Source organism: Daphnia pulicaria, chromosome 1 (genome assembly GCF_021234035.1).
Source record: "Daphnia pulicaria isolate SC F1-1A chromosome 1, SC_F0-13Bv2, whole genome shotgun sequence".
In the NCBI taxonomy this organism is placed as follows: Eukaryota; Metazoa; Arthropoda; class Branchiopoda; order Diplostraca; family Daphniidae; genus Daphnia; species Daphnia pulicaria.
The window spans coordinates 15,246,109-15,260,570 of NC_060913.1; the positions used below are offsets into that span (position 1 = coordinate 15,246,109).

The following is a 14,462-nucleotide window of genomic DNA, read 5'->3' on the forward strand; positions in this document are numbered from 1 at the left end:
AGCAGTCCAACTACAACAACTACAGCCTGTGCAAGCACCTTTGGACAATTGATGCTGAAAACGGCAACAGTTATCATCAGCGGCCAGAACGGTAACGAAACAAGAGCGATTTTATTTGCAGACGACGGGAGTCATCGTTCCTGGGTGTTGAAATCACTCTCATCGCAACTTAACATGAAGACAGTAGCGGTAGAAAACATCAGCACAAGAGTGTTTAAGAAAAAGGAACCCAGCAAGCCCGAAATGACAAAAAACGTCGAAATGCAAGTAAGGGGCACCTGGAAAGGTGCCCCAAAAGTTACACTAATGGCTTTAGAATCAGATCATATTGCAGATACCGGCCCGTACGTAGGATCCGAATTTGCAAGCAGCCTCTGGATCCAAAACGAAAAATTGGCCGACGACAGATTCGAGATGGCACACACCGAAGAGCAGCCCCTACTAACACAGCGATGTACCATGGATATGACTGAAGCGTACTCCCAAGGATAAGGGAGATACAAACAGCATATCCATGGGATGCTTCATGTTTATCCTTATTTCCCCTTCCCCGCACGTACCATTTGTATGTCCCTTGAATATACCGGTTTGTGTATACACAGTATCCTTTAATAACATCCATCTTTGGATATGATTTCTGTCAGAGATTAAAAGATAAAAGTCTACCCCGAGACTTGAACTACTGACCTTCAATTCCGTAGCTCACCTCTCTAACCATTTGACCAACTGTTCGTACAATTTAGGAACAAACGTTTGGGAGTAATGGAAATTGAGATATTTTTTACCTTTTTCGTCCACTGTGTACCTAATATGGTTATACTGTGATGCACATTCTGTGTATGTACCAAATGGTATCACAACAAAATCATACCCCCGAGTATATTACTTTGATGTACAATCAGTATGTTAATGAATATACGCTTATGGATCTACGATGAATATTCTTTATTTGATCCCATCCTAGATCCGAATAAATTTATACCTACGCTATACTACCGCCCCACAATTGCGACCTGGATCTATCCATCCCATATTTATCTACATCTTACATAAAGAGGATGGGCCGTGTTAGTAGGGGCCAATTGGAATTTTAGTCGGAATGGACCAGATGTTCCAAATCATGTCGAATGAAGCCGCCATACAGAGTCCGTGCGGATTACGAGCGTTTCAAACGAAACTCGGAAGAATGATTGCTGGACCATCACAAGAAACAAAATCGAAGACAGGAACTCAAGTGATTCAAAATTTAATCTTAACGTCAAGTTATCCGATTCCACAGATTACGTCAACATTCGCGGCAAGTAGCCAAAAAAGAAAAATCCTTTCAACTCAAGCAAACAAAACTCCAATGGAAAAGGAGACTGGAACGGCCAGTCCCCAAACTCCGCAAATAGGAGCGTCATTCTCAGATGCCCCAAACGGATCCAGCGGAGAAGCAGATAGCAAATGGTTTGAGAAGGAAGAACAAGTTGCTACTAATTTCGACCTTTCCCTTTTTTGGAAAATAGAAAACTTCGCGAACCTTGAAGGCGCTGATGCAGTGGAGTCGGAGGATCGCTTCGATTTCTTTGACGAAAAAATAACGAGATGGCCAGATGGAAGATACTGTACACCGATCCCTTGGACAACTGACAAGTGGAGACTTCAGAAAAATCTCCCGTTGGCCACCGGAAGAGTGGAAAGCACAATAACAAGATTGAGAAAAAATCCGGGAGACTTGGTGAATTACCACGCAGAAATCCAAAAGCTCATCGACAGCAAATTCGTCGAGGAGGCGAACATGGACTACGAAGAGCTTCACACCTATCTCCCACATCATCCGATCTTCAGAGGCGACAAATCAACGACGAAAATCAGACCCGTCTTTGATGGAGCAGCAAAAACGAAATTTGGACCAAGTCTGAACGACGTGTTGGAGACCGGACCAAATCTCAATCCCGATCTCCTATCAGTGCTATTACGCTTCAGAAAGTACGAGATTGCCTGGATTGCCGACATAGAAAAGGCTTTTCTAAACATCGCCCTGCAGCCGGAAGACGCTGAAGCAATCAGGTTTTTATGGCCCAGGGATCCAGCAGTGGCTGGATCGCCTCTAATTGCCTACAAGTGGAAGAGAGTGCCCTTTGGCCTTAGTTCTAGCCCCTTTCTCCTACGTGTTACAATTAACAAACATTTCAAATCACTAAAGTCTCGTTTTCCAGAAACTATTCAACAGCTGGAAGAAAGTTTGTACGTTGACGATTACCTCGGCGGAGCAAACAATTTATCGATCGCCAAGAAAAGAGTCGACGAAACGGACGAGATCTTTAGTGACGCCCAACTCAACATGAGAAGCTGGGCAACCAACAACGAAGACCTAAAACAACACCTGAAGGAGAAAGGACTATCGAATCAAGTCGTAGGCCTACTCTCCCCAGCCTTGGACGGCCAACAGAAGGTGTTAGGAATCCGGTGGGACACCGGATCCGATTCGTTCAAATTTGATCCAGCATCCATCATCCAAGCAGTGGAAGAAGTGGGAGCGGAGATCACCAAAAGGAAGATACTTAGTATCTCGGCAAGGATTTTCGATCCAATTGGATTTTTATCTCCCACTGTACTTTTATTAAAGATTATTTACCAGAAGCTCTGGGAAAAGGAGATAGGTTCGGACCAAGCAGCTCCAGCCGATATCCAAAAATCTTGGAAGATAGTGATGACTGGTCTTGCCGATTTCACCGAACTACAAATTCCACGATGGATCGGACTATCCGAAAAAGTCACTTCACACGAAATTCACGTCTTCGGAGACGCTTCTGAAGCAGCGTATGGAGCCGTAGCCTACGCCCGACTCCAAATAGGACAAGAAGATCCACTCATCATCCTACTGGCCAGCAAAACGAGAGTTGCACCTCTACCTAAGAAAAAAGTAACTTTACCGCGTTTAGAACTGCTGAGCTCACTTTTAGCTGTACGTTTAGGTGAAGTTGTAAAAAACGCGATGCAAGTCCAGTATTGGAGAACTATCTACTGGTCGGACTCCTTAGTTGCACTAGGATGGATTAGAGGAGAGCCGAACAAATGGAAACCATTCGTCCGAAACCAAGTGGAGACGATACGAAAATTTTCACAGCCCGAGTGGTGGAGACACTGTCCAGGTCTCCAAAATCCGGCCGATCTTGCCTCGCGGGGAGCGCCAGCGCCAACGCTGGTAACCTCAACTCTTTGGTGGAACGGCCCGATTTGGCTCAAAGGAGAAGAAACGGAATGGCCAGATTCTCCCAACGACCAAATTCCACAAACAATCCAGTCCGAAATGGAATCGGAAGCAAGGAGTACGACGGTCAGCACAACAGCAGCCATCGCAATTCCAACAGCCTCCGTCGACTGGAATCTCGACAAAATTTCCACCTGGAATCGACTGTTAAGACGTACAGCCTGGGTCTCACGATTCCTCAGCAGGAGTCAAAAGAAGCTCAGACCTCCCGGTCCAGAACGAATGGAGTCGATAAAGGCAATTGGACCAGATGGAAAAGGAAGTGGAAAAGTTATCCGGATTACAAGATTATCCAGAGAGGAGCTGGATGAAGCGGAACTAACGATCTACAGACAGCTCCAACGAGAGCGGTATCCTAAGGCGTTTGAATCGCTACAGTTAGACAACACAATCCAGCCCAAGGAGAAAATCGCTGCACTTTTTCCAATCTGGGACGCCAGAGACCGTCTCGTTCGAATCCATGGGAGAGTATCACTTGCCCTAAGAGATAGAAACATCGATCCCCCAATTTTGCTTCCTGCATCACATATAGTAATCACTTTCTTAATTACAGACAAACACGAGTCGCTACTACATGCAGGAGCAAAAGTAACACTATCCGAGTTAAAAGAAAAATTCTGGATAGTCAAGGGACGACAGCAAGTGAAAATGACTTTGTTTACTTGTGTGGAATGTAAAAAGCTGACATCACCACCATTCCAGGAATTAGCAGCCCCTCTTCCTTTAAACCGACTCAAACATGCACAATCTTTTCACGTTACAGGAGTCGATTTCGCTGGACCACTGCTGTACAAACCAGCACAGCGAAGGAAGAAAAGGAAGGCTCCATCAGGCGTCCAGGATCCGACGCCAGCAGACGATCCAACTGAAGAGCAAATCGAGGAGCCACCCACTGAAGGAGACGCTCCAATCGAAGCTCTAATCGTAGGCGAAGAGGATTCAATCGAAGAAGATGTCGAAATCCAAGACATTTTAATAACAACAACTAAAGCTAAGAAAACGAACCATCTTAAAAGTTATGTTTGTCTTTTTACGTGTGCAGTCACTCGAGCGGTTCACTTGGAATTACTACCCGATATGACGGCGCGTTCCTTCTTACTAGCCTTCAGAAAATTCGCAGCTAGACGAGGACCCGTCTCAGTGATGTATTCGGACAACGCGCAAACTTTCCAATGTGTTGAACGATTCCTGAGAACTATCCATGCCGATCCAACCATTCAAGATTTCCTCGCGTCCAGAAAAACCCTTTGGATATTTTCCGCCAGCCTAGCGCCATGGTGGGGAGGATTCTGGGAACGGATGGTGAGGAGCGTCAAGGATCTGCTGCGACGCTCCAACGGTCGAGCCTGCCTTGACTACATGGAACTGGAAGCGAGTCTAGCAGAAATCGAGAGCGTAATCAACGCCCGCCCACTCAGCTATATCGGAGAAGGAGCTGACGATCCACTTCCGATAACTCCAAACCAATTTCTAAACAACAGACGTTCTACTCGTGCCGATCCGGAGCCAGCCGTTAACTTGCTAGCTCCAACATCGACCAGCATCGTACTACAAGAGATGGACAAGAACAGGAGGGATTATGTCGCTGACATCTGTGCCAGATTTGTCGACGATTATCTACTCCAACTAGACAACTTCCACTCCAAAGGAAAATCCGGAAGGAAGATCCGCCTAGGAGAAGTCGTCGTTATCCACGACGAAAACTCCAAACGACTCATGTGGTCTACCGGAGTAGTGAAGGAACTGATTCCAAGCCGCGACGGACTCATCCGCTCTGTCATGCTCAAGGTTCCAAATGGTAATTTAATTAATAGAGCCATTCAATGTCTTCACCCCATAGAGCTGCGAGAAGACCTCGCCGAAGACGTCGAAATTGGAAATCCGGAACCGATCCAGGAGCCGGAAGAGGATCCAAATCCAACTCTGCCAGAGCCAGAAATCGATCTCGATGTCGGAGACGCTACGCCAGCTACCGAAGAACCGGACGACGTCGTCGAAGATGTCGAGCCGGATGCTACGGGCTCTGGTGGGGAGTGTGTTAGGAATATTCAATTCCAACAGACGACGACGAGATCCGGGCGCCGCATAACAACACCGGCGCATCTACGCGACTATTGCCTAGGGGGCCCCCGATAGGTGGCCCCAACTTCGCTCATTATTTCCATTCCTCCCAATTGCTTATTCCCCCCATTTTCTCTGTACAATAATCAGTGTGTTAAAATATACGAGAGGAACAGGACACGGTGATTCGTGTCTAATTTATTCAACTTCGAAAACTGTAAGTAATCGGCCCGACACGCCGCCCTACTAACACGGCCCATCCACTTTATGTAAGATGTAGGTTAATATGGGATGAATACATCCAGGCCGCAATTGGGGGGCGGTAGTATAGCGTAGGTATAAATTTATTCGGATCTAGGATGGGATGAAATAAAGAATATTCATCGTAGATCCACCAGCGTATATTCATTAATATACTGATTGTACGTCAAAGTAATATACCCGGGGGTATGATTTTGTTGTGATACCATTTGGTACATACACAGAATGTGCATCACAGTATAACCATATAAGGTACACAGTGGACGAAAAAGCTAAAGAATATCTCTATTTCCACTACACACAAACATTTGTTCCTCAAATGTATGAACAGTTGGTCAAATGGTTAGAGAGGTGAGCTACGGAATTGAAGGTCAGTAGTTCAAGTCTCGGGGTAGACTTTTATCTTTTAATTTCTGACAGAAATCATATCCAAAGATGGATGTTATTTAAGGATACTGTGTATATACAAACCGGTATATTCAAGGGACATACAAATGGTACGTGCGGGGAAGGGGAAATAAGGATCAACATGAAACATTCCATGGATATGCTGTTTGTATCTCCCTTATCCTTGGGAGTACGCTGCAGTCATATCCATGGTACATCGCTGTGTTAGTAGGGCGAACATCCCTTTTACATTTTCTACATGGGGTGCGGAATGAACACTTTTTCCAAAAAAATTTTTCAAAAATCGATTACTAAATTTGATTTAAAAACAAATTGATAATCGATTCGAATATTGAAACCAAGTTGAAAATATATTCAAAAATTGAAAATGTTTTGAAATTGATTTCATAAATTGAAAATGATTTTGAAAAATGTAAATGATTTCGAAAAACTAAAATGAATTTGAAAAACTAAAATGATTTCGAAAAATGAAAACGAATTTGAAAAATGAAAATGAACTTGAAAAATGAAAATGAACTTGAATATCCATACAATTTCGGGAGTGCCATATGACACCACCCTACTCTATCCCCAGCTCTCTCCGGATGCTATAGCCACCCCGAGACAACCGACTAGCCATTGATGGCTATGTCGCTGATTCCAGCCAGCTAGGCCGTCAGCGATACTGTCAGCCCTTGCCGGGCGGTGCTGGCCACCGCTGCCGCCACAACGGCCGCCGCTGAAGTCTCTCTCGACCGCAGGCCGAGTATTCTACACAAAAATAGATTTAGAAATTAAATTTTCATGTTATTGAGAACTCGAGAAGCCCTATTCACAATAACTATTTCCTAAACTAAATATGAATGAATTATTTGTCTATTCAAACTAACGATAGTGAATTAGTAATTACGCCATAAGAAATTATGCTGCAGTTTACTCATATCTCCACTGATTGTAGAATAGGCGACCAGCATCGAAATCACATTCTCTGCGCCACTCCTGCTGGGCAAATCGGTCGCAATAAACTCTAATGGCTGAAATCTTTTCCGGCCTATACGCACATCACCATATATAATTAAAAACGTGCTGTACTAATACTACCAAAATTATTGTCTTGCAATATAATTCTGTCACCTCCTCCGTCAAAAACATTTCCAGACATATTGCTATAAGTTATAAGTTATAAATAACAGCCGCAAATAGAACTATACATGTTCCTGTTGGTTACGTATAGTTGTTTCCAAAATCACCCTGATTATGGTTATATCAGAGCCATAGACTCCTGGTCTCTTCACGGCTGTGTTGGCTTCCCTATCCCGGTTTCAGGGTAAACGTAAGCCGATTTTCAGAGATTTTAGAATAGGGCGGGGCCTGTCAGAATTGTTAAGTGGAAACTGGAAACAGAGCCATCTAGGCTCTCAAAAGTAGCTGAGCTTGAGCGTAGTAGCTGACACACTCACAAGAGCGCTCATTCCAGTTTCCAAATCGGCTTACGTTTAACCGTTAACCCTGAACCGACCAGGAGTCTATGGCTCTGGTTATATATAGAATAGACCCATTTCTGATGTTGTTTAGCTCTTTCAAGTCCCTCAACATGGCCGCCTAAATTGGCGCTTCTTCTTCTTTATAATCTTTCGTGATTTATTTGTGCGCGAGGCGATTAATACCCCCCTTTAAAAAAGTTGAAAGGAGAGCACACAACAGCAGCAGCAAAGAGATGAGGAAAAAGTTGCGCGGCGGCCGCAGAAATGAAATGTGACCGCTCGGGATGTTGTTGTTGTTTATTATCAGACGGAATAACTCTAATTTATGACGTCATGAAGCTATGAAAAAAAGAAAGACATCTGGTGAGTGATGATCAAAATGAAATTGCTGGCACTTTGTTTAGCCCACACCCTCCCACACCACACACACAACTCAACCAAAGTTTCAATTTCAATTCAACTTTCAACTTTCCAATTGCGTTTGTTATCTTCATGTTCTAACGTAGTTTCATATGGTGGTTTGAACTTCAGAGGATTGTGTTGCATTCAGAGTTTACCGGAATTTCATTTTCTATGATAAATTGGAGTTAGACATTGAGCATTCTTTCTGGTGTGTGAAGAATTAATTAGTTGTGTGTTCAAGTGCTAGCTGGTGCTAGATTTTAGCCAGAGAGTTTAGTAAGTAAAGTTATGTTGTTTTTCTGTGACCCAGGTCTTATTTTTTTTTTTCATTTCCGGGGTGTATGTTTAAGAGGGAACACCCAGTTTCTTTCACACCTCTTGTCAACAATCTTGCCAGCTGAGCAATTAGTCTGTCATGCTTTGTCCTTAGGTATAGAGGATTCTTGTTACGTGGGGTTTGTGCTTATGCCTTAAAGTAGTTTATTTTTTTCTACTTACTTTTGTCTCATATGTTATATTATTTATTCTGGTTTAGACTGAAGATGGAGGACTTCTGTGACTTACCCTTTGATCTAAATGAAATTTTCAGAGTGGAAACCTTAGATGACACAGAAATACTTACAGACCCTTATCTGTGTTTGTCAATCCTTGGACAGGAGAACCCGGATGAGGTAATTACAGTTGAGACGCTATAGAGAAGCTATAGTCAAACAGGAATCTAGCATGTGTGTTTCAAAGTCGTTCTAGTAGATGCAAAAGTGTTTCAGAATGAGGTCCTCAGTTATGTATGGATAACAAATTGTTGCTTTATTGAATATTTCTTAAGGTGTTGAATGGTGGTGTGTTGTTGGAATTGGAGAGCTTCCTGTTTGATGGCCCTTCAGCAGAGAGTACAACAGGAGATTTGTATAGGGATCCCCCAAATGTTCAGACGGTCCCTGGAAGTGGACCAATTGTCAATATGGAATCCCAACTACGTCTTAAGGGCCCTGAAAATGATGAAGGAATCCTTCAAATGGTAATGAAACTTTTTCTCTTTATTTATACCACCTTTTTAAATAGTGGTGTAGGTGTAAGCATGTACAAAATGTGTGCCACTTATGTATGTAAATGCATAATTATTTTTACTCTATCTAGGATGGCTTTGGCCAAGAGCAACGTGCGAAAGCTGGATTGTATGATGAAGCTATAGCGGCCAACAAAGAGTATTGTGCTGCGTTGATTAAGTTCCGAGAAGAACTTATTGAGAGAAAATCGCTGTTAGAAAAACGTCATCGCTTATTGAAAGAAGAGATTTGGCGTCTGAAAACAAATGCTGGGGAAAAGACAAGAAAGGGAGATGTCATGAAACGACTGAGCTTTTCTAATTTTGGATATCCTTATTTTAAGGATAAGGATGGTAAACCTCTACCAGGTAATATAAAACTCAGTGTATTTCTTCCAATTGATTTCAAATCTATATTTTTGTTTAGTATACGAAGAAGCTCTACGTTTGAACAAAATTCTTCGTTTTGAGCCATCTTTCTACACCCCTAAGCCGAAAATGCTTCCAAAACAAGAAGAAAAATTGAACGAAGTCCTCTTGAGGCATTTAATACGAATCGCCTTTAACAAACTGACAACTGAAAGAGAGAACGTGAGGGTTATTTTGACGGAGAAGGCGGCTAAAGGGTTCCCGCACAAAACTTTATCAAACAAACTTGAAAGTATTGATAAACAGATCAAAGAAGTAAATGTGAACCCCAAAAAATGGTTTAAAGATTCAGTTGTGTTTAATCTAATCGACTGGAAGGAGATCGCCTCGGAGGTGTTCCCACATCAAATTGGCTACGATGGAGTGTTCGTTAGGAGATGGTGGATGGTGAAACTAGATCCTAGCTTCGCGAGGGGTCAACTTACGGCCAAGGAAATCAAGTGCTTAAAGAAAATTACTAAGGATAGCCCTGAAGGGTTTATGGACTTTCAAGCCATAGCGACACAAATGTCTACGGAGTTAAAAGTAAGAAAACGACATGTTTTTCAACTTTTCCAATTCTACCAGACGAAGTTGAACGGAAATAACCGGAAATTTGGTTGGACTAAGGTAATATGACTTCAATTCTTTGCTATATAGTATCTAAATTGATTCCTGTCATTTGTTTTTTAGGCGGAAGAGGAACGTTTGCGTGTTCAATATCAGGAAAAAAGCACGGATCACAACACCCCCAAGAGGCAAGAAATATGGAATACCATTCGCCCAGCCTTTCCTGGGAGGTCTGTCTCTCAAATGGAGGCAAAACTCCGCAGACTTTCCCCAACACCTGCCAAGTCACCGTCCAGATGTCTTCCCTATGCAATCAAATCAGTTGTAACCCCGTCGAAAACACCACGTGGGCGTCCGAAAAAGCCCGAAAAGTCAGCTTTGCATCTGCAGATCGCCAAGTTGTGCTCTCTCTACAAATCCATCCATCGGGGAAACCGCCGTAAAACATCGCTCCCAGGCGACGGACGTCGTAATGGATTGATATTAAGTGCCATCCAACGACTGTTGCCATTGAAAACCGATCAATGGAAAATCCCCCGCGAGGCCAGCGAATTGGTGGCAGCTGGAGTTGCCGAGAAGGATCTTGGAGCTGTTGAGGTTATGCTCAGTCTACCGGAGTCCAATCTTAATTCGAAGATCAGTTTTCCGCCCAATTTGGCCTCTCTTACTGGTTTAAGAGGACTAATGATCAGTCTAGAGAGCACAAGTCAGTCTGTTGATGTGGAAATTGAACAAGGAATCTCTGAGACGGAAGTAAACGAAATCTGCTGCTTGGGAGATCCAGATGAGGATAAAAAACTGCTGTTTGCACTTGATAAGTGCTTTGGATCATGGACCAGACCGTTTCTGGATATCGAGGCTCCTGTCGATGAAAAGAAGTGAAGAGACCAAGAATAGATTCTAAGGCTTTGATTAAGGTTGGTTCTGCTTTATATAACAAGTGTTTCAAATTTTTCTAAATGTTATCTTCTTTTTCTCTATTTCATTTCTAGTCTGGTCAAATAGCAGCCCGCGAAGGACGCGACTCGTATTTTGTATAAATTTTCGTATGTATTTACGTCTGTAAATTTGTTTCTTTTTCAAAATTCTTGGAACTGATAACTGTTTTCGTAATTTTAGAAACCCTTGTCTAGTGCATGGTCAAAATTGATTTCTTGAACATAAAAATTTGATTTTTCTACATTCTAGTTTTACCTTATTAGCTACTTTAATACTTCAGTTACACAAATTTCTTCTTGAACAGCCTACTCGATAAAATCATAGGCCTATTAAATCTACATTTTATCCTCGCATTATTTTCAGTTAAACTCTTCTTTGTACTTCGAAATGCAGTATCATATTTTTAATTTCCAACCGATAAAGGATTGATTGATGAAGGGTCCTAGTCTGGATGGTAACGCGTAAGCGTAAGCCCTGTAAGTAAGTTACAGTACGACGGAATAATTTTTTTTTTTTTTTTACATCCGACACTCGAATGGCATAATTTCAGGGTTGACACTAGAATTTATTTTGGCCGTTTTGTTGAAGCTACATCAAAACGGAATTACTAGAACTAAATAATTCTGCCTAAAAAGCGATCATTTCTTTCTTCTTTCTAGACCCCACATTAAAAGTAATTTGGTCAAAGCGGACAGTAGCTGTTTTGGCCGTCAGAACGGAAAGCCCATAGAACTTTGAGATCCTTAAACGTTAACGTTTTCAGGGCTGACCCTAGAACTATTTCTGTAACAGAACGGCTACCAAGTGCATATTTGTTAACCGTTATTAGTGGACTGTTGAGTCGGAAGTTTTGAAAGTTTAAATGATCGACCCTGGTTTTCAACGTCAGTCGCAGTGGATGGATTCCGCCATTCCGGCACCTTCCAGCAAGTCTAGTCCGTTGCAGCAATCTTCGTCGACGGTATGCAATATTTTCCCATTCCTTTTCACTCAGAGGTTCAACTAGATCAATCCTGAATGTTCGTTACAGCTTGGACTCAACAACAAGGGCCCCACCATTCTGTCGGAGGGCGACATTGAAAAGTACGCGCAGAGCAACCTCAAAATCCACAAGAAGGGCTTCGCAAGAATTTGTCGATCCGTAATATAGTTGGTTCAAGAATCCAATACGATTCCATCAGCAAGCCGATGGCTACGCTGGAAGGCAAGACGCTGAAGAGGGAGGTCTGCGGTTTGTTTATATGATTGCATATTTACACGGGTGATCGCAAGTGCAAGCCGGGCATGACGTATGAGTGTACGACTTGCTATTACTATGGAACTAAGTACAATCACGCCTAGAACAAGCCGGTCCTCGTTCCTCGGTGATTGCATGTCTGCCGTCAGACGACAGAGAATCTTCGCTTGAATCGTTAAAATTATGCGCAAGATTGCATGCTTCATGGTATGAATTTGAAATCTGAATCGATATTATCGATATGCATTTTGTCGAGATTTATTGCGAGCCCGAAGGGCGAAGCTAATAATCGCATACGCAGAAAAAAAAAAGCCATGTCACTTTGTCTGTATGTGTGTCTGTATGTGTGTCTGTATGTAACGCTTCATAGCTCGGGCGTTTTACGACACATTTCAGACTTTTTGGTTTTAAAAATTAGACAAAAAATATGCGGTGCGACCAGAACAAAAATAATTTCATTTACTTAATTGGTTCTCCCGTAATTAATGAAAAACTGCTAAAATAATTGTTTAACGACTAGAGACATCTGGCGTTGGCGACTACAACTTTTTCTCCTTAGGTTTAAATTCCAGTTTCCACTACATGTGTAAGCTTGTCATTTACTAAACGTGTTAAGTTTAAAATTAATCCTTTTCGTCGAATATTTTTTATTGAAATAGATTCGTAATGTATGGTTAAACATGAGTAAAATAATATTACGAATATATGCCGCCCAAATAAATCACCACCAGATGTCCATAGCATCGCCGTGATGACGCAATCTTTGATGACCCAACCATGACGCAATAACCAGATTTGTATTTAAGTTTTGCAGTAATAAAAATAAATGATGGTCATGTTTAAAATTCAATCATTGAACTTTATGTGTAAAAATAGGAACATATGAGTTGAGCAAACTAAACGTAAATAACTTGCAAGGATATTGGACTGTAACAGAAAAATCCCGTTTTAAAACCAAAAATTCTGTGAAGAAAAGTGTGAATTGTGGATAATTCCGACTTAACAATAGGCCCTGAATTTGTCATTTAAGACAGTTTTCAACTGGCTTACGACTATCCCTTCGCGGCGAGCTGATAAGCTTGCTTTTCTATCTTTTTTTATATTTTGCATTCGCATTGGCCTTTTGAGCTTTGGCGCCATTCGGTCGCAATTTCCGCCACAATGTTATGATGTCGCAACGGTGCCCCTTCCTCTCCGTCCGTTTATGGCGACGACATGACAAATTGCGTCTGACATGTCTCATTCTCATCATGTGTTGGGATTTTTCGTTTATCTACAAGGAATGCTCGGGCAGTCGCTTCAGCAACAGCGGCTTTTACCACCTCAACAACATCCGGGTAACAGCACGATGGAGCATGCAACAGCAGTCGCAAATCTTCGACTTTAGATTTGGCCAACTTGGCGGCTTGTTAGTCGGTCCATCAAGGCCAGTATCGAACCATCATCGCCTTCCACTGTTCCCAGCCGGTAAAGAAAAAGATTCTAGTGAACAGTCGGGAAACTCAAGTGAGCTTTCTACTTTCTAGATTTCACTTGTGTTTTGCAAACTTAGGCCTACTTCCGATCTATAAGGTCACAAATGTGTATCCATTCAGAGAGGAAATGATGGATAACAGTTCACGGTGTATTCCCTGGGCTCTGGTGTACATACTCCCTCACTCTCAGAGTTCTACGTACAAGTGGAAATTTAAATTACAGGGCTTTTTTGTTCGTTCCGCATTGATGTACGTTTCATATTAAATTTTTAAATTCGATTTTAATGGTAACATTTTTCCGTTTCGTCGAAATTATTTCAATTTTAAACCATTCACTGACACGTCTATTATATATTATTTCAACTCCATTTCTTTGCATTATACCTACAGATTAAAATTGAATGAAAACAACTAACAAAATTTGGAATTTGATTTTGAATCGAAATTTATTGAACGAAATGAAATTTACATAGAAAAATGCCTCGCCTCTCCGTGTGAAAGTACCTCGTCACCGACCGACTCATTTATAGGAATATACCCCCCGTCAACTTGAGACTTGCGCAACTCATCCGAACTGTACTGCCATGCAGCACCTATTTGGATCTGATCAACTCTACACGGCCGGGAACACGAATGTTCTCTTGCCGTCGAGGAAATTCAGAACCAAAAGGGCACTGCGTTTGACGGTCCGGTCCGGACTATGAATGACTCAACTCTCAGTTGTACGGGGTTCGTCTAAATCGGCTCTTAGAATATTTCTTGTTACACGAAAAGCGTCTCGATGGAAAACGTATGTACAAAATTCTCTGGTATCACCTGGTGTCGTTGAATATTATAGGTAACGTACACAAGAGAACTAGTAGATTTCAGGATCGACGTCCATCAATAACTGCTGCGGTTCTTGGGCGATGATGGAGGAGTAGTAAAAGTGAAAAGG

General features: G+C 42.2%; 2 protein-coding genes and 2 long non-coding RNA genes across 5 annotated transcripts; all 4 read left to right on the forward strand.

Moving 5' to 3' along the window:
* The first annotated feature begins 1,099 nt into the window (after positions 1 to 1,099).
* LOC124338298 lies at positions 1,100 to 5,392 on the forward strand. The gene has a single exon (XM_046792468.1). It carries the CDS (start codon positions 1,100 to 1,102, stop codon positions 5,390 to 5,392), a length of 4,293 nt encoding a protein of 1,430 aa, XP_046648424.1.
* Positions 5,393 to 7,898: 2,506 nt separating this feature from the next.
* Positions 7,899 to 8,792, forward strand: LOC124320786. 2 transcript variants are annotated; one of them, XR_006914036.1, is made up of 4 exons: positions 7,899 to 8,127; positions 8,202 to 8,281; positions 8,387 to 8,522; positions 8,678 to 8,792. It is a non-coding gene; the product is annotated as an uncharacterized LOC124320786 (long non-coding RNA). The 2 variants fall into 2 exon arrangements; XR_006914035.1 differs by lacking the exon at positions 8,202 to 8,281.
* Positions 8,793 to 8,799: 7 nt separating this feature from the next.
* LOC124320785 lies at positions 8,800 to 11,051 on the forward strand. Its single transcript, XM_046783675.1, has 5 exons — positions 8,800 to 8,869; positions 8,989 to 9,265; positions 9,324 to 9,934; positions 9,998 to 10,791; positions 10,867 to 11,051. Exons 1-4 carry the CDS (start codon positions 8,813 to 8,815, stop codon positions 10,754 to 10,756), a joined length of 1,704 nt encoding a protein of 567 aa, XP_046639631.1. The 5' UTR covers positions 8,800 to 8,812; the 3' UTR covers positions 10,757 to 10,791; positions 10,867 to 11,051.
* A 2,134-nt stretch (positions 11,052 to 13,185) lies between these two features.
* On the forward strand, positions 13,186 to 13,804 carry LOC124328436. Its single transcript, XR_006916303.1, has 2 exons — positions 13,186 to 13,517; positions 13,577 to 13,804. It is a non-coding gene; the product is annotated as an uncharacterized LOC124328436 (long non-coding RNA).
* The last annotated feature ends 658 nt before the right edge of the window (positions 13,805 to 14,462 follow it).

Excerpts from the sequence above, each read along its gene's own strand:
- LOC124320785 (XM_046783675.1), top strand. The coding sequence starts at position 8,813 with ATGGAATCCCAACTACGTCTTAAGGGCCCTGAAAATGATGAAGGAATC. Across the intron at positions 8,870-8,988 it reads ATGAAGGAATCCTTCAAATG|GATGGCTTTGGCCAAGAGCA; the intron begins GTAATGAAACTT and ends TACTCTATCTAG. Across the intron at positions 9,266-9,323 it reads GGATGGTAAACCTCTACCAG|TATACGAAGAAGCTCTACGT; the intron begins GTAATATAAAAC and ends ATTTTTGTTTAG.
- LOC124338298 (XM_046792468.1), top strand. The coding sequence starts at position 1,100 with ATGGACCAGATGTTCCAAATCATGTCGAATGAAGCCGCCATACAGAGT.